The sequence below is a fragment of the Nyctereutes procyonoides genome, unplaced genomic scaffold, assembly GCF_905146905.1.
Source record: "Nyctereutes procyonoides isolate TBG_1078 unplaced genomic scaffold, NYPRO_anot_genome, whole genome shotgun sequence".
In the NCBI taxonomy this organism is placed as follows: Eukaryota; Metazoa; Chordata; class Mammalia; order Carnivora; family Canidae; genus Nyctereutes; species Nyctereutes procyonoides.
In genome coordinates this window covers 9,570,630-9,595,136 of record NW_026575131.1, presented here as the reverse complement: position 1 = coordinate 9,595,136, position 24,507 = coordinate 9,570,630, and the positions used below count along the sequence as shown (strand labels likewise).

The 24,507-nt window shown below is 43.8% G+C and overlaps 1 protein-coding gene across 2 annotated transcripts in view; it reads left to right on the top strand.

The window, feature by feature from the left end:
• The first annotated feature begins 854 nt into the window (after positions 1-854).
• Positions 855-24,507, top strand: part of LMCD1 (LIM and cysteine rich domains 1) — a 58,752-nt gene continuing 35,099 nt past the window's right edge. For both annotated transcript variants that reach the window (XM_055344570.1, XM_055344569.1), the window contains exon 1: positions 855-1,020. Coding sequence is in view for 1 of the 2 variants with exons in the window: in XM_055344569.1 (XP_055200544.1) it covers positions 979-1,020 (42 nt within the window). In the remaining variant the exon portion in view is untranslated. The remainder of the gene's footprint in view (positions 1,021-24,507) is intronic.

Here is a 24,507-nt window from a genome sequence, read left to right as displayed (position 1 = left end):
CCCGAACGAAGATTTAAAGCCTTGCTGAAGAGCTCAACTTTGGACCAGTTACCCTCTCTGAGCCTAAATCCTCACGTGCCAAATGCAATGGAGCATCATCATCATCATCATCATCAGGGTCCTAGCAACACCGGAGGTCATTATGCAACTGGAGAGAAGACGCATATCTCAGCGCTTAAAAAACCAGGACTGTGTTCTCCTCGCGAGGCAGATCAATAATCCACAAGTATTAATTAATTTAAAAAAAAAAAAAAGATCCTAAGTCAGTGGACTCTGCCCTCCTGGCTGGTGACCGGAGGACCTGGTCGGTGCGGGCTGCACAGCACCTGCCTCCTCCTCCCCCTCGCCCCCCCCCCCCCCCCCGCCCAGGACAAGGCAGAAAGAGTGGGAAGGGGAACGCGGCTCAGCGTTTATTTTTGGAGCCCGCTCACTAAAAATACCCCCGCCTTCCCGTCTGATCACTCTCCCTTTTGACCTGAATGGATGGCGGGAGCCCGGCGGGCCTCCCCACCCTCTGCCCGGTGTCCTTTAAAGGGGAAGGGCGGGGGCGCGGATTCCTGCGGCTCCCTCGACGGGCGCAGGCGACCCGCAGCCGCGCGGGCCGCACCGGGCAGGGCAGGGCAGGGCAGGGCAGGGCAGGGCAGGGCAGGGGCCGCACTGACGTCAGGGCAGCGCTCGCGCCGCCGCGGCCGCCCGGCCCGGACCACGCCCCCGGGGCGGAGAGCCGCGCGCTGCCATTGGCCGGCCGAGCGCGAGCGCCCGCGACGATTGGCTGGCGCCGTTTGCGAGGGAGTCCCGCTCTCCAATTAAAGGGCCCCGCGGCGCCGGCTGCGCGCAGAGCTCCCCCTGGGCGCGCGAACTCGGCCCGAGCCCGCGCTGTCCCCGCGCTGTCCCCGCGCTGTCCCCGCGCTGTCCCGCCGCGCGCCCTCGCGCCCCTGCCCGAGAAGCCGGGCGCTCGCCGCTGCTGCCCCACGGGAGATGGCGAAGGTGGCCAAGGACCTCAACCCGGGAGTTCAGAAGGTGAGCTGCGCCCTGTCTGTATCGCCCACGTCCTTGCTTTTCCCCGCGTCCCTCCCGCAGGCCCGGCCGCGACTTACCTAGACGTAGGGAGCAGGAAACGCGCTAAATTCCAAGACTTCCCGAGAAAACAGAACAGTTGGGAATACAGAGTTGAGCGAGCTAACAGGCGCACCCACCCCGACACTTACTCTTAAACGCCCTTGTGTAGAATTTGCAAAGGATCTCAGTGCTGCCGTGATGCTAATTACAATGTTGTTTGAATTTTCTTTTTGCGCTTGTTTTTATTGAAGTCCAATTTGCCAACATACAGTATAACACCCCGTGCTCATCCCGCCAGGTGCCCTCCTTCCTCGGTGCCAGCCACCCAGCTGCCCCTTTCCCCCTTCCCCACACCTCCCCTTTTCCCAACCCTTTGTTTGTTTCCCAGAGTTAGGAGTCGCTCATGGTTTGCCCCCCTCTCTAATTACAATTTACATAAAGTAAAACTATTAAAGAAAATAGTAATCCTGTTGTCTGTAGGGAGAGAAAAAAAAAAAAAGCTCCCTTCTCTTCCTTCCCCCTCCCAGGATTGAGGTGGAGAGTAAATATTTACTCACAAGGAATCTCCCCTCTTGCTGTCATCCTGTTTTGTATTTTGCACTCTCTCTCTCTCTCTCTATCTCTCTCACACACACACACACGCACACGCACATGCACACACACACCAGTCTCTTTAGTTGGTGATGTTGGCCATGGCAGCAGTTCCAGCACGAGGGAACTAATTTCTGTCCCCAGGGTCTGCACGTTTCCCTTTCAGGAAGGGCTGGCCAGGAGCCCAGAAGGTCATGGGTGAATTACTGCAGGAGGGGGCTGTGGCTTCAACACCCACCCACTACTTACCTTGATGCAGTCAGGAGAGGGCACAGGCCAGAGGCATAGAGGACAAGTGAGCTGGAAGGGAGCAGAGACACAGACAGTCTAAGCCAATGGAGAAACTGAAGCCCAGGGTTAGAGAGAGCCCAGAAGACCACAGAGATTATTAAGGGAAGCCTTGGGCACGGAAACCCTGGCCCTGCCACTTTTTAGCTGCACTCTTTTGACCAATTCACTTTTCTGTGCCTCCGTTTCCTTGTCTCCAGTTCTAGGGATGATAGATCGCTCTTTTCTCCAGCAGCACTAGCAACGATAGTGAGCCGGATTGGATTAATCTCCCAAAGCAGTCATTTTTAGACTCTTGCAGGGCAAAGTCCTCCTGAGACCTCTGCCATTACCTGTGGAGTAGAATGAGAGGAAAACAAACAAACAAACAAACAAAAAGGAATAAAGAAAATAACAAAACCCAAACATATGTCAGAATCAAAATAAAAGTGCAAGCCATGTAACTTTGAGGCACGAGTTCATGCATCTGATTTATAGCTGCACGTTACACAGCTGACTTTCCCCAGACTCCCACACAGGGTCCAGTGTACCCTTCTGAATGTGTACACCAAGTCAGACTTAATCAGGGCATCTCTCTGGAATGTACCGTGTCCCATCACATTTGCCAGGCTATTTGGAGAATCAAGTTCTCTCTCCTTCTATGGAATTCGTACACTTTAGACCTTGGTATGATACCTGTTAATTTCCACCTAGGGGCAAGTCATGCGTGCACTGCTTTTGTTTCTCTACACATCTTTCTGAACCCCTTGTAGACAAACCTTTCTGGTTCATCTCTGTTCCAACACAGCATACCGTACACAGCAGGACTCAATAAACTACCAGGGAACCACTGAATATCCGTCCAGCTAAGACCTTAGTGTTCGCGGACAGTACATTTTGTACATGAATGTTTTTTAACTTGTCATAGCACGAGGATATTTGTGTGTCTGAACTGCCTCCCCAAATTAAACTGAGGTAAAAGAGTTTGGAGGTAAAGGGGCAAAACCCCACTGTCCTCTAGAAAGTCAGATGATTTGGGGGTGGTTTTACTACAAACTGATTGATAGATAATGTGTGAAGTAAGACTCAGTACATGGAAACCCTCCTTCTTACTGAAAGCCAAAGCCACCACTTGGAGGAAGCCTTGTTTTTATTTTCCTTTGCATCGGAGACTGTGATTATCGGGATTAGAGGTGGAACATGTTCTCCTTCTTGTCACCCTCCAGTGCCAACTTCCTTGGCCTGCAAAAGGTTTATTTTCCATTTAGATCCAATTACAGGCTTAAAGAAAGAATGTAGTGGGTAGAGATGAAAGGGTGTAATTCTTTTTTTTTTTTTTTTTTTTTTTTTACTTCTTGGGACTGTGGCAGTGAGGAGGACAGTCATCACTATGTAGATTAACCAATGTCTTCAACTCAAAAAGTCAAGGCAAAGGATGAGAGTGGGGGAGAAGCTCTCCTTGCTTAACATTATAATAGTGATTGAACACCGTGTCATACCCAACAACATTCTAAAAAGCTTTTATTCCATATTTACTCTTTAAATCTACAGCAGTGGGGGGATTTTATAACATTTGGCTTCAGGATACATAATCACACTTAGGCATTTTGAAACAATTTCATAGACTCTTGGAGCGACAAGGGACCTATTTACAAAATGAGAAATGGTTTAAAATGGCATACAGACTGTCTCTACTGCCCTACCTCCAAGGGGAAGTGTGGTAGGGGGAATCCCTAGCAGCTGGAAGTTATAAAAGGTCTTCAAGAGAACATAAAATCCAAAACCTGGAGTAGCCTTAGAAATTGTCTAACCAATCCCAGACAGACTGAGATCACATACCTAGTTAGTGGCAGAGCTTAAAAACATTACCAGCCTCCTCTCATCTGTGCTAAGTTAAATGCTCCCAATGGCTGCTCTTAAGCCATCATTTGTTTTTCTATTGGGAAAGGCTTCCTAGCACAGAGAGTTCCCTGAGAATAGTCAACATTCCTTGGTAATAAAGGGCCTGAAAGGCCACATGCCATTTCTTTTGGTGGAATCAACTACTACTGCGTTGTGTTCTTCTGTAGTGTTTATTAAGCATATTTAGGAGTACTGGTACTACTATCAAAATAGTGTTTGAACCAAGAGGTTCATACCCTATCCTAGTAACTCTACCACTTACTACCTGTGTGCTCTTGTGTATTAGCTAATTAACTTTTGAGTCTCTCCTTATCTGAAAATTGGAGAGACAGTAGCAGCATCTACCTCCCAAGGTATCTGTGATCATTAAATGAGATAGTACATATAAAGAGCTCAGCCCAGAAGCTCTCAAATAGTTAGTTGTTATTGTTGTTGCTGTTATTATTATTATTGGTGGCAATGGCAATGGTATATATTATGATGGGTGTGTGAACGCTGAAAGGAGTCTTTTGGTGAATGAAGGACACACTTTCCTTTATGACTATCCTATCTGAAGAGCAACTAATTTCCATTCAGCTGAACCAAAGCCAGTTGCTCCGTCTTGATGAGCTGAACATTGGTCTTATCTTCATTCTACCCAAACAGATACAAAATCTGCTCACATGGAAGAGATTACCAGTCATTTCACTCTGGAGTCAGTTTTAGGCCTGGAGGGGGCATGGAGCTCTTGTCACTTTTTAAGCAAGGATACTGAGGCCCAGAGGGGTCAAGCTCCTCATCTGAGATTGCCAAAATGTGCTGAAGCCCATTAGGCTCTGCGGCAATACAGCCCTGTTGGCTGCCAAAGAGCCACTTGCAGGAATTTAGAAAGGACTAGAACCAAGAGATCTAAGAGCATGTTCACTGTTGACTGCATGTGTGCCAGTGGCCTGGCTCCAAAAGGTCTGTTTTTCACCCCTCAACTCAGTGTCAAAGGAGCATTACATGATGGTTCTAAGTGCATTGCCAGATTCAGCTGGGTGTCTCCCCACACCCTTCTCTGCCTACCCTCCCTCTTGACTTTCCTGTCCTCAGCCCTTCCTGCCTTCACCTCCAGTTCCTGCAGCATGCAAAACTGCTGGCACATTGCCTCAGAGAGCCGATCCAATGTAAACACGGCTCCTCGAGAATGTCGTTGGCTCCCTCAATCTTAAAAATATATTAAGCTGTCATTTAAAGGCCTTCATAGCCAATGCATTGGAGACATGCCCATAGGTGTAGAAGGACGTTGGCCCGAGAGAGCCTTATCGTGAAAGAAAGAAAGAAAGAAAGAAAGAAAGAAAGAAAGAAAGAAAGAAAGAAAGAAAGAAAGAAAGAAAGAAAGAAATTATCCAAGTTCTTAAAGGATCTCTGAAAACAGATGCTGAAGCCATTACTTTGTAAATTACAGATGCTTGTCATGTTGTGCAGACATGTGTGAATATGTGGGGTTAGGGGCTGATGAGTGGCTTTCACCAGTGCGTCCACCTCCTGGGACGATAGGAGGCAGGGAAAGCCCTAATCACAGACCATCTCTAGGCTTTCCTCTCGGCCATCTAGGCTCCAGGACCTTCTCCTAGCCAGGGTTTACACACCACTCTATAAGCAGGACAGTGGGAAAAGGACTTTTGTATTTTCCTCTGAAGATCCTATAGTTTGATCTTCTCAGTAATATTAACTGGCCAAAGGTAACAAGGAAGAAAAAGAATAGGCTGAGTCCAGCAAAAGCTGGGGACCAGGAAGGAGGGACAGTGTCACAGGCTCACATGTGCATCTTACTTTCCTACCTCCATGTCCGCCACTCCTGGTGAGGAAAGGGTAAGGACCAGAGACGTGAGGGAATAATTCCTCCTTCAACCCACTGGAGTCAGCAGGGCTCCAGAAGAGGTATTTGATTTGACCTTGGAAAGGAGAATCATTTTTTCATTCCAGCTTGCACATTCAAAATAGCGTGTGAATAATAATATGGAAATCTATCATGATGAGTATTGACCTTGGGAATTCTTATCTCCCCAGTGTTCATCCAACACCATTTAAACATTTATTATGAGAAAGGTTTTCTGGCAGTGGTTGAGTCATTATAATAACTGTTGGCATTTCTTTACCAGGTGACTTTGAATAGGTCACTTTTCCTAGGAAATAGCAGACCTTGACTGAGAACCTGTCTTCCTTTTCCCTCCAGTCCACTAACCTTTCCTATACAGCAGGCTATCTCCCAAATAACAAATGATTATGGATAAACAGGCCTAAAACTCTGTTCCACTGAAAGTAGAATTGTGGAACAGCTTTTCAGGACAACCAGAAGGGAGACACAGCTGTTGTTCTTTAAGTGCCTTCCTTTGGAGATACCCACCCCTCCAACACACACACATACCCTTTTCATTTGCTTATCGGGAAGAGGATTTGGCTGGCAGCTGCCATGACCTTAGCAGGTGCAAGGCCACCAACAACTTCTACAGGAGTCCTTCAAGATTATGATAGTTCCTTAACTTCACATGTAATCTTCAAGATGTCCTAAACCCATTCTTGGAGCTTTGTACATATCAACGGCATGGATCTTCAAAGGCTCTAGAAATGCTTTCTATGAAGTTTTTATAGAAAAGCATTGAACAAGAAGTTGGGTCTCATATGTGCACTGAGACTCTTTCAGTAGCCAAAACTTAAACTTTGTATCTAGGCTTAAATATTTGATGCAGAAATTTGGTGGTAGCTTCACAAAAACAGAAACAATCATACAATTACAAATCTTTGTCAGACTCCCAGATCAACTCTTCACTCATTGTCTGCTCTTTTATATGAGGAGCAAACCCTTTTAGGTTTTTTCTCAGAAGGGACCTGTTTGGTCTAACTTTTACGATTTGTTTGGACTCTTGTCACTGAAGGGCTTTGCAGGAAGAGTCGTCTGTTCTCTGCTAGCATAGACAAATTCAAGGAAAGACCAAAGAAAGGAAGGAAGGACTCTCTTGAGTATGTGTACGGTGCTTGGCCTTTCTCATATCCCATTTGGCCTTAAGGACTACCATACAAAAATATGAATATCCTTTCTACACATGAGTAAATGAAGACTAAGTTAAGTGATCATATGATGGCAGGTTAAGAACTCAAATCAGGTCTTCACTCCAATCCCAAAACTTAAGCTCTTTCCACTCTAAGGAAAAATAAGAAGGCTTTTCTCAGAAGTAGCAGTCTGGTAGAGAGAAGCTATGATTATCACTATCTACACATTAATAGTCTGATTCGGGAATTGCCCAGCATTTGCCAAATGTTACCAGGCATTTGTACCTCTCTGGTATCTCTTGGTCACTACTAGGTATATACTGTCACTCACAATAAGTCCAAGCCATTTCCAGATACAGAACAAGGGCTTTCTAGATTTTCCTAGTTCTGGCTTTCTTAGAAGTCTAATAGAACTCAAGGGAGGAGACTGGTAGAGAGACAATCTAAGGAAGCATACAACAGTATCCTAAAATTACTGAAGAAGCAGTGACCCTTGACCAAAAAAATAAAAATAAAAATAAAAAAATCCTAGAGATCCTAGTCTGAGAGCTTCCAGGAAATTCTAGCCTGGGGATAAGCTTGGCCTTTGGAATGTATCTCTACATGCCTGGTCAGCCTGACTCATGGCCTACCCAATAACACGTGAATCAGGACCAAGCAAAACACAGCCAAGCCCCCACCAGGACACGCTTTAAAAGGAAATAAGAGGGATCCCTGGGTGGCACAGCGGTTTGGCGCCTGCCTTTGGCCCAGGGCGCGATCCTGGAGACCCGGGATCGAATCCCACGTCGGGCTCCCGGTGCATGGAGCCTGCTTCTCCCTCTGCCTGTGTCTCTGCCCCTCTCTCTCTCTCTGTGACTATCATAAATAAATAAAAATTAAAAAAAAAAAAAAAAAAAAAAAGGAAATAAGATTGCTGAGGGGGGGAAAAAAGCAAAGGCTCCATTTGGCAAGTCACTCTTTGGAAGGACAAAGGAGTGCTGGGGTCCAGCCCATGGCGGCTGTTTCAAATCCACATGATCTGTTTATGGATTTTTTTTTCTCCTTGCGTTTTAAAACATTAGATTCTTTATAAAATTAATCTTTGGAGAAAAATGCAAATGACTCGTTATTTAAAAGAACTGAGCAGAATCTAGGGATCACTTTATAATTGATCAGCTTGGTCAGTCCCTTTGTGTTACTGTTGGGATATGGGGAGAAATGCCATATCCAAAATTTATATGAGACATAACTGAAAGATACACTGATTCACAGCATCTTTTATGAATGCAGGAGAAAAGGATATGTTCTATGTTCTGTTGCTTCCATGCCCAGAGTACTCTAATTTCAGTCAACTTCATACCTTCAAACTTCAGAAGGTCAAGTGAACATTTTGGCGATGAACTTTACTTTGGCCACCAGATCTAGAGGCTAATTGAGAAGTGGTTAAACACATAGCCTTTGCAAGCATGGAGATCTAAATGTGACTCATGGTTCTGCCATTTGCTAGATCTGCAGCCTCTGCCAAGTTGCTTTTCCTCTCTGGACCTCTGGTTCCCCATTTGAGAAAGAGAGTTAACAATAGTTCTACATCTAAACAATAGTTAGTGAGATAAAGCCTGTAATGTGCCTGGATGCCTAGTAAGTGCTCAGAAAATATTTCCTCTTGCTCTTACTGGCATCCCCTCTCCTCAGTACAGCACAGAAATCCCATAGGTAGTTAAGCACTGGGGTGTGGGAAACCAAGTTCAGCTTACCTACGTCACATCACATGTGGCTTCTAAGATATCAGATTGCAGGACCTTCTCTTTGTAGCTAAACTTAGACTTAGCCATAAATATACTCAGGCTGCATCATATGCAAAATTGTGACAATAGCAACAATTTGCTTTGGGTGGCTGGTTGCCACACTTCTAAAAAGCAGCCCTCCCTCTGCCTGAGACCAGTCCTTGGCCCCAACCGTTTGATCGTGGACAGGCTTATCCTCACCAAGCCTCAGACATCCTGCTTATTAATCAGGATAATGGTCACTCATTTCTTCATTTAGCAAATATTTATTTAGCATATATCATGTGCCAAGCATTGTGCTGAGTGCTGAATACAAGACATGAATAAGAAAGTTTTGGTCCCTGCCTTGTAAACTTGAGTCAGGTGAAATTAATTTCTCATAAAAGTAGGATAAAGGCCAAATAATGTCAGTGTTCTATGAGTCTGTGTATTCCTTGACCATCTGCAGCACATGTGCACACACCCTCACATCTACACACCTACTATTTCTCCTTTGCTACCCACCTCATATTCCCCAGGACTGCACACATCTGAGCCATACCCAACCCCAGTAATTTTTACAGTGTAACAGAGGAATGAGTTCACACTGTTCTCCCAGTTTTTACATTTTTTTAAAGATTTATTTTTTTGAGAGAAAGAGCACATGAGCGAGAGAAAGGGTGGAGGGAGAAGGAGAAGCAGACTTTCTGCTGAGCAGGGAGCCCTGATGTGGGGCTAGATGTGGGGCTCCATCCCAGGATCCTGGGATCATGATCTGAGCCAAAGGCAGACGCTTAACCAACTGACCACCCAGGCGCCCCCTAGTTACTGCATTTTAAACAGGATATTTAGTGACAGAGTCTGAGGCTGGAGGGACTATTGGCAGCTCTCAGGTACTATGGTAACCAGCAGCCCCTTCAGCTGCCTTGCAGATATGGTGGTAGACAAACTGTGTTCAGCCTGTGTCCTCAGAGGCAGCCTAACGCCCCAGGCTCTGTCCTTAGTGGTGTTGATGGCAGGGGCACCAAAGGACAGGGACACAGGGAAAGGGTTCTTGGATGGCTAACACCCCTATAACCTGCCCTCAAGAAGATAGCATCTATTTGGGCTGTATGACTAAGTGGCATGTCCAGGTACTGATTCATGAGGCTGACTACCAAGGTGACTGGCCTGGCTGATCCACTGGCTGCAAAAAGTGGAGGGAAAGTGGATCGCAGCCCTGCCCTCATCCTGGAGGAGAGCCACCCGCCTGCCAAGGCATTCCTTTGCTCCCCACCCCACCCTGGCACTGTGACCAGCCAGTCTCCTTGCTGAGTGGATCTGGTCTGAGCGGGGGGGGGGGGGGGGGGAGCAGGAATCAGCATTTGGGGGCTTAGTTCAGAGGAAGTCGAGGGAATTTTTTACATATTCTTAGCAGATAGAAGAGAAGTTTTTAACTAGGAATCTGTGGATAGAATTGAAGGTATCAAGGACTGTAAATGAAGAAAAATTACACCCTCACACACCCAGCCTCTAATGGATTCAGCATTTCTTTCAATTGTGAATGAAGGCAAAGCCCTGACAACTTAGCAACCCCTTGACTTGTTTTCTTTTTTAACTAAATAAAGCTATTGTACAAGACATTTACATTAGAAAAAGATAGCTGAGTATGAGCCCTCTGCCCTTGATACCAATGGAATTCTGATACTTTCTTGTCCTATTCCCGCTGAGACAGATGTCAAATGTACCATTTATACTTGTCCATATTCTGAAATCACAGTAAATGCACTGCTAAGTCCTGTTAATTAACTTAATAAAGGCATGTATGTTACTAAATTATAGATCTGTTTTTACATAGTGGTACTATTTCAGTAATAGTGGTTTCCTCTGTAATCCTACCTATTTTATGCACTTAAAACACTGTTCTGAGAAGGGAGGCTTTCATGTCAGACAAGAAAAAGAGCCCAAATATATAAAGACGTCTGTCAAAATAAAGCCTCAGCAGTACTCTATACACATATACACAAATATGTACATATATAAACCCACATATACACATACAGCTGTAGTGGGTTGAGATCTGAGGCTCTTGGAGCAATCTGGGTTTAAATCCCAATTTGGCTACTCATTTCCTATTATCTTGGACAAGTCATATTACCTCTCAGCCTCAGTTTCTTCATCAGTAAAATAGGCCTAAAAGTTGTTGTCCTCAACAATAACCTGTTAAATTCTTAGCACAGTACTTGACAAATAATGTTGTATTTTTTTTTAAGATTTTATTTATTTATTCATGAGAGACAGAGAGAAAGAAGCAGAGACACGGGCAGAGGGAGAAGCAGGCTCCATACAGGGAGCCCGACGTGGGACTCTATCCCAGGTCCCCAGGATCAGGCCCTGGGCCGAAGGCAGTGCTAAACTGCTGAGCCACCCGGGCTGCCCTAATATTGTGTTCTAAACATGAGTTACCATTCACTATGAATAGAGCTAACGAGAACGAAATGGTAAAGAGAATAAAAATATTACTTAGACGAAAATTCTTCACCTCGAATTTGGCACACACAAGAATTTAGCTCATGCAAACATTTATTATGTGCAATTTTTATATGCCAGGGACTAAGGGACTGAGCTGATAAGTGGAAAAAGGAAAAGGAAAAGAGTCTCAGAAGCTGATGGTTTCAGAGAAAGAACAGCCAGTGTGGCCATCAGAAAATGAACAGTTCCTAAAGACCTTGATCAGAGGTACCAGTATAGAACTGAAGGAGGTTAGAAGAGGCAGTACTTAACCCTACCTGGGAGGTCAGAGGAGGCTTGCCCAGGAGGCGACATCTGAGCTGAGTGTTGAGAGACAAGGATAAATGAGCTGTTTGGATCAGGTCATGGTCCAGTTTTATGCTTTCCAAGTCTGACACGTATATTCTCCATCCTACCTGACTTCTAACTTGGAGAATATCATCCATCTTAGACTGTGGAGAAATACATTTCCATGTATACATCTATCCCCACATATGTATCTTTTATTTTCTCATCTGAGGACTGGCTCCTCTTGCTTTTCAACCAAAACACTTTAGAGTGATGAGGATAGCAGGCCCTGCAAAACTGGCACACAGAAAGCTTCATGGCAGTGTCTTGAGACTCTTCCAGTTCCAGCAAAGGAAATCCAACAAATTCACCCCCATTGAGTTTGAATTTTTACAGGAAGATTTAGATTCAGGTAACTGAAAATACGCAATATAAATGGTAAGAAAGGAACACACACACACACACACACACACACACACACACACACCCTGTGAAATTCAGCACACCGCATGTGTGAGCAGAACTTGAAAACAATCCAGAACAAGACAGGGTATGTATTTATGTGCCCCCAAGTTTTATTCACCTTTAAACTCTGAAGCCATAAATGATATTAAGAGCAAAAGAAATCTCAAGTAGGAATCTTTAATGAAATAAGAGAAAAAAACCAACTTTTGAAATATGGAACTTGTTTAACAAGATCCAGAATCTTACATCGAAACAATTCCTTTTGAACAGCGCTTCAGATTTCTCACTTGGTCAGACAGTGTGAGTTCCTTGTTGCCATGTGTTAAAGCAGGTGAGGCTTCAAAATGAAAAACACATGGTTTGGGTGTCAAAATGCCACTGGGAAGATTGTTTTTGATTGTTCAGTTGTAGATGGTGTATTAAAAAAAAAAGAAAAAAGAAAAGAAAAGAAAAGAAGGGATCCCTGGGTGGCGCAGCGGTTTGGCGCCTGCCTTTGGCCCAGGGCGTGATCCTGGAGACCCGGGATCGAATCCCACGTCAGGCTCCCGGTGCATGGAGCCTGCTTCTCCCTCTGCCTGTGTCTCTGCCTCTCTCTCTCTCTCTCTGTGACTATCATAAATATATAAAAAAAATTTTTTAAATAAAAAAAAAAAAAAAAAAGAAAAGAAAAAGAAAAAAATCCCAGATAATTCCCTGTCAGTTATCTGGAAAATAAAGTTGTAAGAATCATGCCTGTGTTTGCAAGGACCTGAGAAGAGGCAAAGTTTGATGGAAAAGCTGTGTTTCCTTGAGTCTGTCCTCCTACACAGCCAACATGCCTAAACAGCTCATGGGGAGAGACACCCTGTAATAAGATTCACAGTAACTAGAATGACTGTCGTCACCTGCCTCTACTTTTCTTGGATCCAGGCCAGGGTTGGAGCCACCACAAGAGAAATCATCATATACGTATTTGAATAATGCTTGTACTGTATATTTCAGCAACTACAATTAATTTTTAAGAAGTAGGAAGGGCTTTAGTTCCCTGGATCCACCTCCTTATTTAACAAAGAAGGAAACAGATCTATCTTGACCTTGTGACTTGCTCAAGAGCTGGGATAAGAATTTGAGGTATCATAGTATTTCAGGTTCAAAAAGGTTTTTCAAACTCTATTTTGTTCAGCCATCCCATCCGTAAACATGAGATGAACTAGACAGGACAGCCAGATCCTCTGAGAATGCCACTGACCAGCACTCGCAGCTCCCGAAGAGATCTGTTTTTTGAACTCCTCTAAATATTAGTTCTTTGTTATTGTGAGCTAAAATCTCTCTGTCTCTCCAACTTCTTCCCATTGCTTCTATTTCCCTAGCTCCTCAGTTCAAGGATGCAGTGACCACTTTTTCTAATGTTCCAGTTCTGGCAACTGACCAAGTCCTCTGTATTGTTCAGGATTAAGGTCAAAGCACCAGTTTCCTGGGTTAGTTCCTGCCTTCTGAGAGACCTAGTGTCAGCTTTTAGCTGAGTGAGATAGCCAACAGACAGCCCCCAGTTTTTGTTTTGACATAAGTTCGGTGACTCATGCCACCTTCTCCATCTGAGCATATTTACCTCTCCTTCTAATCTCACCCAGTTGGGAAGGCCACTTCTATGCCACCGAACTATCCTATTTCTTGGAGAAGAGGTACAAAACCTGGCAAAAGAGAAGGGGATAGACATCTCAAAAGCACTAAGAACTCCAAACCCATGTCATAAATACTCATGAAAAATCAGCACTGATCCACAAGCGAAATACTTGATTTATAAAGAATTGGAGGCAGGGGGAGATGATAAGAAATCAGAGAAGGCTAAGAAGGTAAAGAAGAAAACCTTGATAAACAGAGGTAATATATTTTTTAAAAGCTTTTTAAATTATTTACAAACTTGTCATAGTTTATTACTATATGGAATGCTAGAGCAGTAAGAGAGCAATGTAAATCGTATATCCTGCTGATTTTTCCATCTGGAAGGGATGTTCAGAAAATAAATATGAAGGCTGGTCACCAAAAACAACTTGCTTTCATTAAATGATGCCACTAAAAATAGACAATCCACAAAGAAAATATTCACAGTACATATATCAGACAAAAGCTTATATCGAGAATATATAAATAACTCCTTTAAATCAATTTTTAAAAAGGAGTCCAATTTTTTAAAAAATAGGTGGAGATTTGAACAGGCATGTCACAGAAGAAGATGTCTAGATGGCTACTAAGTGAAAGGAAAGGTATTCAATGTTATTACTCATCAGAAAAACACAAAAGCACCGGGAGACAGCATTACACAACCAGAAGACTAATAAAATTAAATACTGACAGTAGCAAGTATTGACAAGGACATGGTGCAGCTAGAATTCATACGCTGCCAGGAAAAATGTAAAATGATACAACCACTTTGCTGGGGCACCTGGGTGGCTCAGTTGGTTAAGCATCTGAGTCTTGGTTTTGGCTCAGGTCATGATTCCCCCCCCCCCCCATCGTGAGCTTGAGCCCCCTGTGGAGCTCTGTACTCAGTGGGGAGTCTGCTTAAGGATTCTCTCCCTCTGCTCTTCCTCCCCTGTGTATGCTTTCTCTCTCTGGCTCTCGCTCTCTCTCTCTCTCAAATAAATATTTAAAAAACAAAAAGATACAACCACTTTGGGAAACTGTTTGGTAGAGACAAAGAACCCTGAGGAGGTGGAAGTAGAGAGAGGGCAAAGGACACAAGACAGACATGGAATAGAGTACATGAGACCAGCACCCCTCAGTGGGATCCCAACCCATGCAGCTTAATCTAAAACCTTCTGACCCATGGACCAAGATCAAAACCAGCATGGTAGGAGCGGGGCCAGAGACATGGGAGGGAGACTCTTTGGCAAATTTAGGAAGAATCTGGAGATGAAAAGGAAATGAAAGTGAGAGAGTTGGGGGAAGGCACCATTCCAAACCAGACTCTGAATTTTTAATGCCTGGTCCCAAGTTTAATTATCTTCCTGCAGACTCGCCTACGAAAGGATTGGCTTTAGGATGGTGGCTGAGCCAAGCCTTGATTTGTTTCCTTCCTTCAAACAATTGACTTAAACCTTCATCTGACCCCAGAGGCCCCCCCACTTTCTGGCTGGAAGTTTCTTGAGAACAAACTGCAATGATTTCCATGGTCTAGGGCGGCAGTTGGCTCAGGTCTCTGGACAACAGCAGCCACATCTCAGGAGAGTTGGCCCTCCTGAGAGACGAGAGCCAGCGGGACAACTGAGAATTGGCTGAAGTTTAGTCCAAACCACTCATAGCTCAGACCGATATCGACTTTAAGTTTCTAGTCCCTGATGAATATTTATACCAAAATAGGGCCAGTGGAGAAGTTCCATCTGTGTGGATTTTAAGAGTTTTGCCTTCCCTCAGCCACGTTGACCAAACTCAGGAAAGTAGCAGAATCATTGCCAAGTACATACTCTTTGAAGTACAAGAAATTCTGAGAAGGCCCTGGACCCATCATATTTCTTCTCATCCTGAAGACTTAGATTTGGCACTCCTTTTTTAAAAAGTGCTTAATATCACCACCTCTCAGTGCTTTATAATTTTAGACTAGCCCTGGACACTATGAACACTCTTTTGAAAGAGTGGATAGTCTCTTCAAAGTTTTGCTGAGTGAAATTGCTTTGCTGGTTGATATTTTCCCCATCTTTCTAAAGTCTGGATGGTCCAGTTAATCACTTTAAATCACCTCTTTACTTTGCTAGTTGACAAATAGCCCCGAATTTTCTCTTCAGTTTTATTAGTCACTCTATACTCCTCGGAAGCAAAAACACCAAAAATTTTATTAAGTTCTGCCCTTGATATGAGGGATTAAAATAGAAGCTCTGCTCTTGTACTGGGTATATTAACTCCACTTATCAAGCACAGGCCATGTGCCAGGCACTGTGCTACATAGTTTTTTCCTAATGTTTACAGAAATTTCATTTTACAGATGAGTAAGACTCAGATTAAATAAATTGCCTTGGTGACATAGCTAAGTGATGAACGTGAAATAAATGTGGGAAATTCAATCCACAGCTCTCCCTCTTCCCTCTATGCCATTTCTTATCTATATGTAACATGTTTGCAGGGTTCCAGAAAGATGGGCCATGATAGAGAGTAGCCCTCAGGCTCAGACCCTTTAAAAGACAATAGTATTAGCTGGAATGTAATGATGTTTCATATTTGTCGTATTTGTTATGGTTACCTTCTGTTTTAATACATTTATGGTAAAGGGTTTTTTTTTTTTTCAAGAAATAAGTTGTTTTTCTTTTTTTTTTTTTAATTTACTCTAAGGGAAATAAACAATCATACAGATGGTATATTGAGGACAGAATTCATGAAGGAGCAACATAGGTTTTCCTGAACATCTAATACTTGTTTATCCCTAATCTGTATAGCACTTTTCAGTTTTCTCAACATCTCATATGCAGTGTCATATTTGATTCTCACAACAGCCCCATGAAGCTGGTAGGAATTATGATCCATTTTAAAGGTGAAAAGAAATCGAAGTTCAGAGAGCAGAAACTACTCACCAGGGTCACATGAGTAGTGATAAAGTAGCCAGGGCATGGGTTCAACTCCTCAAGCTCCAACATGAACGGGTGCTCCCCCAGTGCTCTGCCAGCAAATCATTTCAAGGGCAGGAGTGGATAAAGGGATATTCCAAAGCAATGAGCCAAGACCAGAAATGCCATGGAAAGTCCACAGAGCTTAACGACTCTCACAGGCTGGCCTAGTTTTCACAATTTCCCAGTGCTTGTATATATTCTGTTTCATGGAGAAGCCTGTGGTTGCTGCATTCTGAGTTGCTCTAGAGAAGTCTGATTTTCTCTATCTGGTGAGTCACCTTCCAGAAGGTTCAGAAAATGGCTCTCCCATCAGAGGAGCATCTCCTACCTTCTGGCAGACACCCCAGAAGGGATGGTACAAACTAGAAATGGGCCCCTCAAAGAGGAACTGCTGGATCCTGCCCAAGAAAAAGAGCATTTCTTTCCATGTCTACGTGGCTTGAACAACTGACCAGAATGCAGACCACAGGTCTGGGTGACTGGATGGGCAGGAATACCATAAACAGAAGAGAACCGGTGGGTTTGGTGGCAAAGAAGGTAAGATAGCACTTCTGTCATACGAAAAGATTCCAGGAACTGAAAGCATTCCTGGAGATAACAATGAGAGTCAGAGGGAATAGCTGAAGCTATTTGCATACATTGATGCATAAAGGAGAAGCATCTTGAGAATCAAGAGGAGGTAAGAACCAGTTCTAGAACCTTACAAGGGAGGAGAGAGCCATTGAGGAGGGCTGAGAAGGGTTGGGCAACCAGGGAAGACTAGAATTCCAGAAACTGCAGGAAATCAGGGTGATTCTTATTTTTCCAATTCTTCCTGTCGGCATCAGCCTCAGATGAAGGACATCTATTATACTTTAGCTTTTAATGTAGCACTGAAGAGGCATTGGTTGAAGGCAAAAATGAAAGTTACAAAAGAAGCTAGTCAAACACATGTTCACTGAGGAGCTACTACTATGTGCAAGGCAGTATGTGAGGCACTGCTGATAGAGCAATAAACTAGGTACATAGGGACCCTGCCCCCATTGAGCTTCCAGTCTAGCAGGAAAGAATATCATTAAGGAGTTATATTCAGGATTAAATAATAAATAATTACAATCATGATGGGTACTGCAAAGCAGTACAAAATACAGGGTTTCATAAGACAATGTGATGGGGTACCTGAATGACAAATAAGAGTCGAGTATAGGGAGAGATAAATGTTCAAAGCAAAAAGAACTGCATATGGGCAGACTCAGAGGTATACAGGAAAGTGGCATCTTTTCTGGGGCATATGGTTAAAAGAATAATCCTAAAATTATTCAAGAGATAATTTTCTGGAAAGTGACTTGGCTTCTATAGTTCTGATTTTGCATTTTAATTGTGTCAGATGAGCTGCAAAGGTGAGATCTTGAAAACAAATTATTTGCAAAGTGAATGACCATCTGCTAATTGCAGTTTCATAAAACTAGGCTTAGAAAAATTTGACCTAAATACTCTGTAAGGTGTTTTCATTTAAGAATCTGATTCCCTTGTGTCAGATTTTCTTAAACATAGAATTCCACTATATAAAGTATGTGCAACTGGTTCATTATGGAGAAAGCTCATTGGGGGGAAAATCAAGGAAAGGATGAAATATTTGAAAATATATTTAATGTTAGTTTGAAAAACATACGATAGTGAAGAAAACAAAGAGGAAAAATAAGAAGGGTACTTTTGTTTTAAACCAAGAAACCATCTTGCTAAAGACATTCGAAACACAGTAGTTTCTTAACATCAAGGCACCAAAGTTGGCTGAAGGAAATGTGTGTGTGTCTCAAAGCTTCTACTCCCATAAATTCACCTAAGAATTTATGTGTGAGATTCCCAGCAGGAATCATTTGCATAAGCAAAGCCTTCATACTTTCAGTAATAGTGCCGTACTTTTATATGGCACACTTCCTATTACCATATCAAGATTCAGATAAGCAAGATTAACAAAACTTCCAACTTGGTTTGCTATGTCTCTCCATTTCCAAAATTAACTCCAGTAAAAGTGTGTTATCCTTAGATCAGTAATGCTGCAAGAATTCAGACACATGCATACACACACACATACACACACACACACACACCCCAAATTAATATCCTTATAGGAAGACATTCTTAAGACATTCAGCCGCTAAAATCAGGAGTCATATAAAACCGGGGAGGTACAATAAGTTAAGTATTGCCAGCCTCAAGCCCGCAGTCTTCTAATTTGAGGAGGAGTCTACTAAGGGCTGAAACCTAAGAACCGTGAAGCCAATTAGATTTTAATTTCCAAGTATGGCCTGAAGGTATTAGGCCTGGGGACACCGACAGCCTGTTCTCATTTAGGAAATGGGGGAGGGGAGAATAAAGAAACCCTACAAGGACTTTATTTTCTTTTATCTTAACTTCCCTCAAACCACTTGGTAAATCTCTGATAAAATTCCCAAGAGGGCTGGATAACTTCTGGCTCTGAGTGAGCCTAGTGGCTTTACTTACATCTTCCCAAGAACTGGCAGGGCTGATCCATGAAAGAAAAAAGACAAGTTTAAAAAAGATAGCATTGGAGCCTCTGGAAACATTTTGGAAAGAAATGCCAGGTCCATTCTTGGCTCTATGGAAATCCCTTTCAGTGAAAACAATGCCCATACTTTGGGAACCTGGTGGTCTCAAAAGAGATCCATAAAAAGTCTGGATGTGGGGGAGGTAGAAGGACCCTCTCCCCAGTGACTTTTTTTAAAGAAGCAATGCACCCCTCAAATAATGGGCTGACTTGTCTAAAAACAGGCAATTCTCAAAAACAGGAAAGAATGGTTTTGTCAGTCTGTTTGTGCAATTCGCTATTCATGTTAGCCTGGGCAGCATCTGTAGCTAGTTCAAAGGGAGCTGGTGTCAAAGAAAAATATCAGTTCAATCCTAAAAATCCTACCACTTCAGCCAGCAGGGTCCCTTATACAAAAAATTTGTGGACCTGCTTTGTACTCAGCCATGGGTATCCATCAGCTGTCAGCAGGAAGCTGGCGGCATAGAGGCTGATTTCCTCTCTTTCTCAGTCACCATCATTTTTGCTCTACCAAAGGAAAGTTAAAGGAGTCAGAGTCCGAGCAGGGCCTGAAAACTTCCTGCATTTTCCATGCACTGCCATTACACAGATGCAGTCATCCAGCCATTAATCGCTCAGTTTTGGATTTGGAACTTTCTGCCTCGTTCCATATTTCTCCCATTTCAAAGTGACCCCAGCCTTATCACCTTGCGAAGATAAGAGATATTCTACGAATATTTCAAGGCTGCCCACCTTCAAGGGCTCTGGCCAATGCTGAGCAGGAAAGGAGCCCAGCCCTGTGAATTGTCACATGGAATCTCTATAGCTCCTCCATCCAAATGTCCCTCACGTCAGGTCTTTCCAAGAGCCACAAACCCTTGGAAAATGTACTGATTTGAGTCGTATTGCTTCTTTGCCTATTTTTGATGAAGTGCTAAAAATACAAGAGTAAAATTACCAAAACACAGACAGAAGGGAAGAAAAGTGGGCAGTAATCCCCTATCTTGGCTAGCAGAGCACTCACAGCGTCTGCTCCATTATGCCAAGTAATGATGTGGTAGGAGGTAGACATTACTAGCAGACTTAGCCAACCAGGTCTGACAACAGGGAGGAGTATGATTGCAATATCTCGCTCTAATCGGGAGGAGATAATACAGGATGCGGCCAGTAAGGATGGGTCAACTGTTGCCCACAGGCAGGCTTCCATGTGCCTACTCTGTTCATGGCCCTGGGTCTGGGCATTCCTGCTTTTTTGGAACCAGCCTGAAATCAGTGAAGGTTGGATGAAAGAGACAGGAGGGGGGATAGAGAGGGAGGCACGAGCACGGTCTTAAACAGAGAAACCTTTCATTTCATATTTCCCTTTCCACATATGGATTTGCTTTTCTACTCAGTTTTCATAGCTGGATTAACCCTTTTCATTCACGCATGATGTGAATCTCAGGAATCTCCAATAATTTCCTTACCTGGAGGGGAAGACAGAACCAAACAAATGATTGCAAGTATAGAATCGTTCCAAAGAAGGCTGCATGTGCATGCATATGTGTGGATGTGTGCACATGTGTGTGTGCATACAGGTGGATGGGTGTATAATAGGTCATACATGGTGGTTAGGAACTTAAAGGGGAAAGCTTCCTGAAGAAGTGGTAGGAGGAACTGGCTAGTGGTTTCTAGAACTTCCCCAGGGGCATTATTCATTTAGAAACCTGAAGAGAAGGATTAGGATCTATTTCAGGGACAGTGGGTTGGGGAGACACAGGAGCAATAGGCCTCTTTCACCACGCTTAAGGGGCCGGGCCGACCAAGCCTTCTGCTAACTTTCCACACACTCTAGAGAAGCATGTACTGGGATTCTGTGAATTTGTTTCTCCTTGCTGGCAGCTCTGATTTCAACTTAATTCTATGTATTAAACATGATGTTTAGAGGAAGAATAGTAAGAGGAACAATAGTAAGAAGAACATGGTGTATTTTGCCCCAAACACAAATTCTCCTACAGTCATGCCAGGACAAACTATCTTGACAGAAGAGAGAGAGAAAAAAACACATTTCTTATAGAGAGTGAGAAGTACTCTTTTGTTGGGCATTTGTTCAAAACTTTGTTTGGGACACCAGACACTCCTAACTAACATCATGGGCTAAATCCATCAGACTAATTCTTCCAACCACAGCTGGTCCGTGGAATCAATTTAATACACACAAACCATTTAATAAGAAAGATAATTGAATCTTTACCCCGAAATACTGACAACTCAAGCATTTCTGCCATCAGCTCATCACCCACCAAATGTTTTCCTTTTCTGTTGCTTTAAATAGGATTGGTCTTTAAAAACAAAAAGGAAAAATAACAAGTTTTCCATCCATAGAATTCTGAATACGAGATCAGTTGAGCTAATTTCAATTTGTTTAGTCTGTGCATTTTTATCCTTATTACACAATTCAGGAAAAGGGTATCTAAGTTGAAGTGATTTCCTTATATCTGTGCTCGTCCAGACAGAAGACTAGAAATGCCCAAGAAGCAACCTTGGGGGTAAAAACAGTAGATTTGGACACATACCCACACGTGTATGCATGTACATCTGCACACACATCCATGTACACACACAGTCCCCTGAAGAATACTTGTGCCCCCAGATATGACCTCTGATGTTGACATGGTTTTTGTTGCTGGCTTTGTGAGACTTGCTATGGTTTTAGGAGGTGCTTTATCCTAATTTGTCTCCCTGGCTAATTTGCATGGCATTATAGAAAACATAGATTAGCCAGTGCAGAATAGAAATTTGAACAAGACCGCCAGCAGCCAGTTCTGCTCACTCCTCTGACTGGTGTACTGTATTCTAAGCCAGCCATCTTAAGGCCGGGTGGGATAAAAGAACCCCCCCAGGATTGAAGCTACAAGCCCCACTTTTCAACTCCTATTTGGGGAAATGGTTTTCTTGGCCACAGACTGAAGCCCTGGCTTGAGACTTCCCCACCCGGAGTACAAGCATCAATAGGGGGGAGAGTGAGCCAGAAGCCAGAAGATAAACACAGAGCAGTAGGTTGTACCTAAGATTGGAGGGAGCAAGATTGGGAACACCCATTTTACATGAAAAGAACATAAATATACATTATGGAATAGGATGCCAAAAGTCCCCCTAATGTAAGAGCAAACAGATTAGAAAGAGTCTGTGTTGTTCACCCAGCATCCCTGGGTTTCTGGGCCCCCATCCCTACCTCTGGTAGCATACAGGACCTGTCACAGGGAGGGCTTATGTTCAGGAAGGGCAGCAAATATCACTTTGACGTTAAGGATGGACAGCTATTGTACTGGTTAATGTACTGATTTCATTACTCTATTAAGATTTTTTTCTTTTAAGATTTTATTTATTCATGAGAGACACAGAGAGTAAAAGAGAGAGAGAGGCAGAGACATAGGCAGAGGAAGAAGCAGACCCCACGCATGGAGCCTGATGTGGGACTCGATCCCAGGACTCTAGGATTACGCTCTGGGCTGAAGGCAGGCACTAAACCGCCGAGCCACCCAGGCGTCCCTGTTAAGATTTTGTAAAGCTGTTTGGCAGCTCATTCTTTCAGTCATTGAAGAGCTTCAAAAAATGGAAGAAGTAGTCCAGACTTTGTCAAGACCATAGGGTTTTTGAGTGGGAAAATGAATGTAAGGCCTTTCATTATACTTCCCAGCAAGGTCATTCTCCAAAAGGATCACACTTCTTAAAGTGGCGGGGAAGAGGAGAGACAACTTTCCATGATGCAGCTTGTGACCTTCTGGGCCTTCGGTGTCCTAGGTTGGGCACTTCTGTCTGGCAGGACTTCTGAGTCCATACCTGGGCCCCAAGGTTGGGGAGGACCACCCTTGACCTCAGGCCTGGCAAAGGATCTCAGCATCAGTGTTGAGTCCCTCAGGGAGTCAGCCGGCCAGTGAAATTTAGAAGCAGAGGGAGGGCTATTGTCTCCCTTCTGTCTGGCTATTAAGAGAGTTTCTCCTGCATTTGGCATGAAAGCCTGTGATGTGGTTTTGTGCCAGCGAAGAAGGGACCAAAATGAAATAACAAAAGTCAGTCGTGCTGTAGAAACTCACCTTGTAGGGAACAGTGGCCTGGAGGCAGAATGCGGGAGGAGACGTCAAACCGATGCACTGAGACCCTGAGTCCAGGTTGTGGTGGCTGAAAGTACAATGGGGAAACCCAGTTGTTCCCAAATTCGTCCATACACTAGAATCCTTCGGAGAACTTCCAGAATGACCGCAGCCCTGCGGCTCCTCCCCAGAGATTGTGGCTAAATTGCTCCAGTATGCAACCAGGACTTTGAAAGTGTGAAATCTCCCCAGGTAATTCTAATGTGCAGACCAGTTTGGGAACCGCTGATGTGGCCCCTTGCTCCTTAAAGTGTGGTTTGTGGACCAGCGGCAGCAGCTTTCACTGGGAGGTCTGTAGAACGATGGCCTATCAGGCTCATCCAGGCTTGAGACCAGAACCTTCATATTATTTAGATCCAGGCTGATCTTTATGCTAATTAGAGTGTCTGATTCATTTGAGCAACGCTGCCTCCACACACACACACAGACCAGGCCAAATCCCTCTACTAAACTACAAACTCAAGGCACAGTCTTATTCTAATTCCTGGCACTGACTGCATTTGTAATTCTACAGTTGTAGGAGCTCTTTGAAAAATAAGTGTCAGGGCCCCAAACTATCAGGGAAAGGGTTCTCGTCATCACTGATTGTGCAGTGGTGTAATTAAAATGGAGATTGCGGGTCCAAATCTAAGCACCAGCACTTTAATTTGACCTCTTTGAATAGTTCTTAATTAGGGAAGACCAACTCATCGTGGTTGGTCATCATGGTTTGTCCAGAGCTTTCCCGGTTTCAGCACTAAATCAGCCCGACATTTGGGCTCTGATTCAGTCTCAGGCAAACCAAGACAGTCCGTTCCCCTTCACTTACTTCACACACAGCCTGGGGATTCCAACAAAGATCAGGGGGGTTCTCAGACTTCACTTGTGCATCCACATCACCTGAAGGACTAGAACAGCAAATGGCAGGGCCCCACACTGAGTATCTATCTGTGTTAGTGAGTCGCGTGAGAACTAAGGATTTGCACTACTCACCAGTTCGGAGGTACCTCTCAGGGACTACACTTTGAGAACCACCACAAGACCCCCTACCTGAGGAGGTATAGTATTTGGCTGAGCTCAGGCATAGCCCAGTGACTAGAGAACGGTAAAGCCTAGTACTGGTTGCAGCTGTGACTAATTGTTTTTATTATGGAAAAAAGATGGGACTTCCTGAGCTGGTCCCTAAAGAGTGGGTGGAGTTGAAGCTCTCTGTGGTTTACATGAATGTGAGCAAAAACCTCAGTGTATATTTAGGAGAAGTGCAGGAGGCTCAGGTGATTGGAAAGAGAATCTGCATAGAAGTAGTAGAGGATATGGAAATAGAAACAGATAAATTTGGACCACATCATGGGAGCCCTGTGACATCTAACACTCAAAAACGTTTATCCCTTTGAAAGTAGCTCAATACAACTTCAAAATGAGATGGGTGCTAGTTGTCCTTGATATAAACAAACTATTAAGAGTTGGGA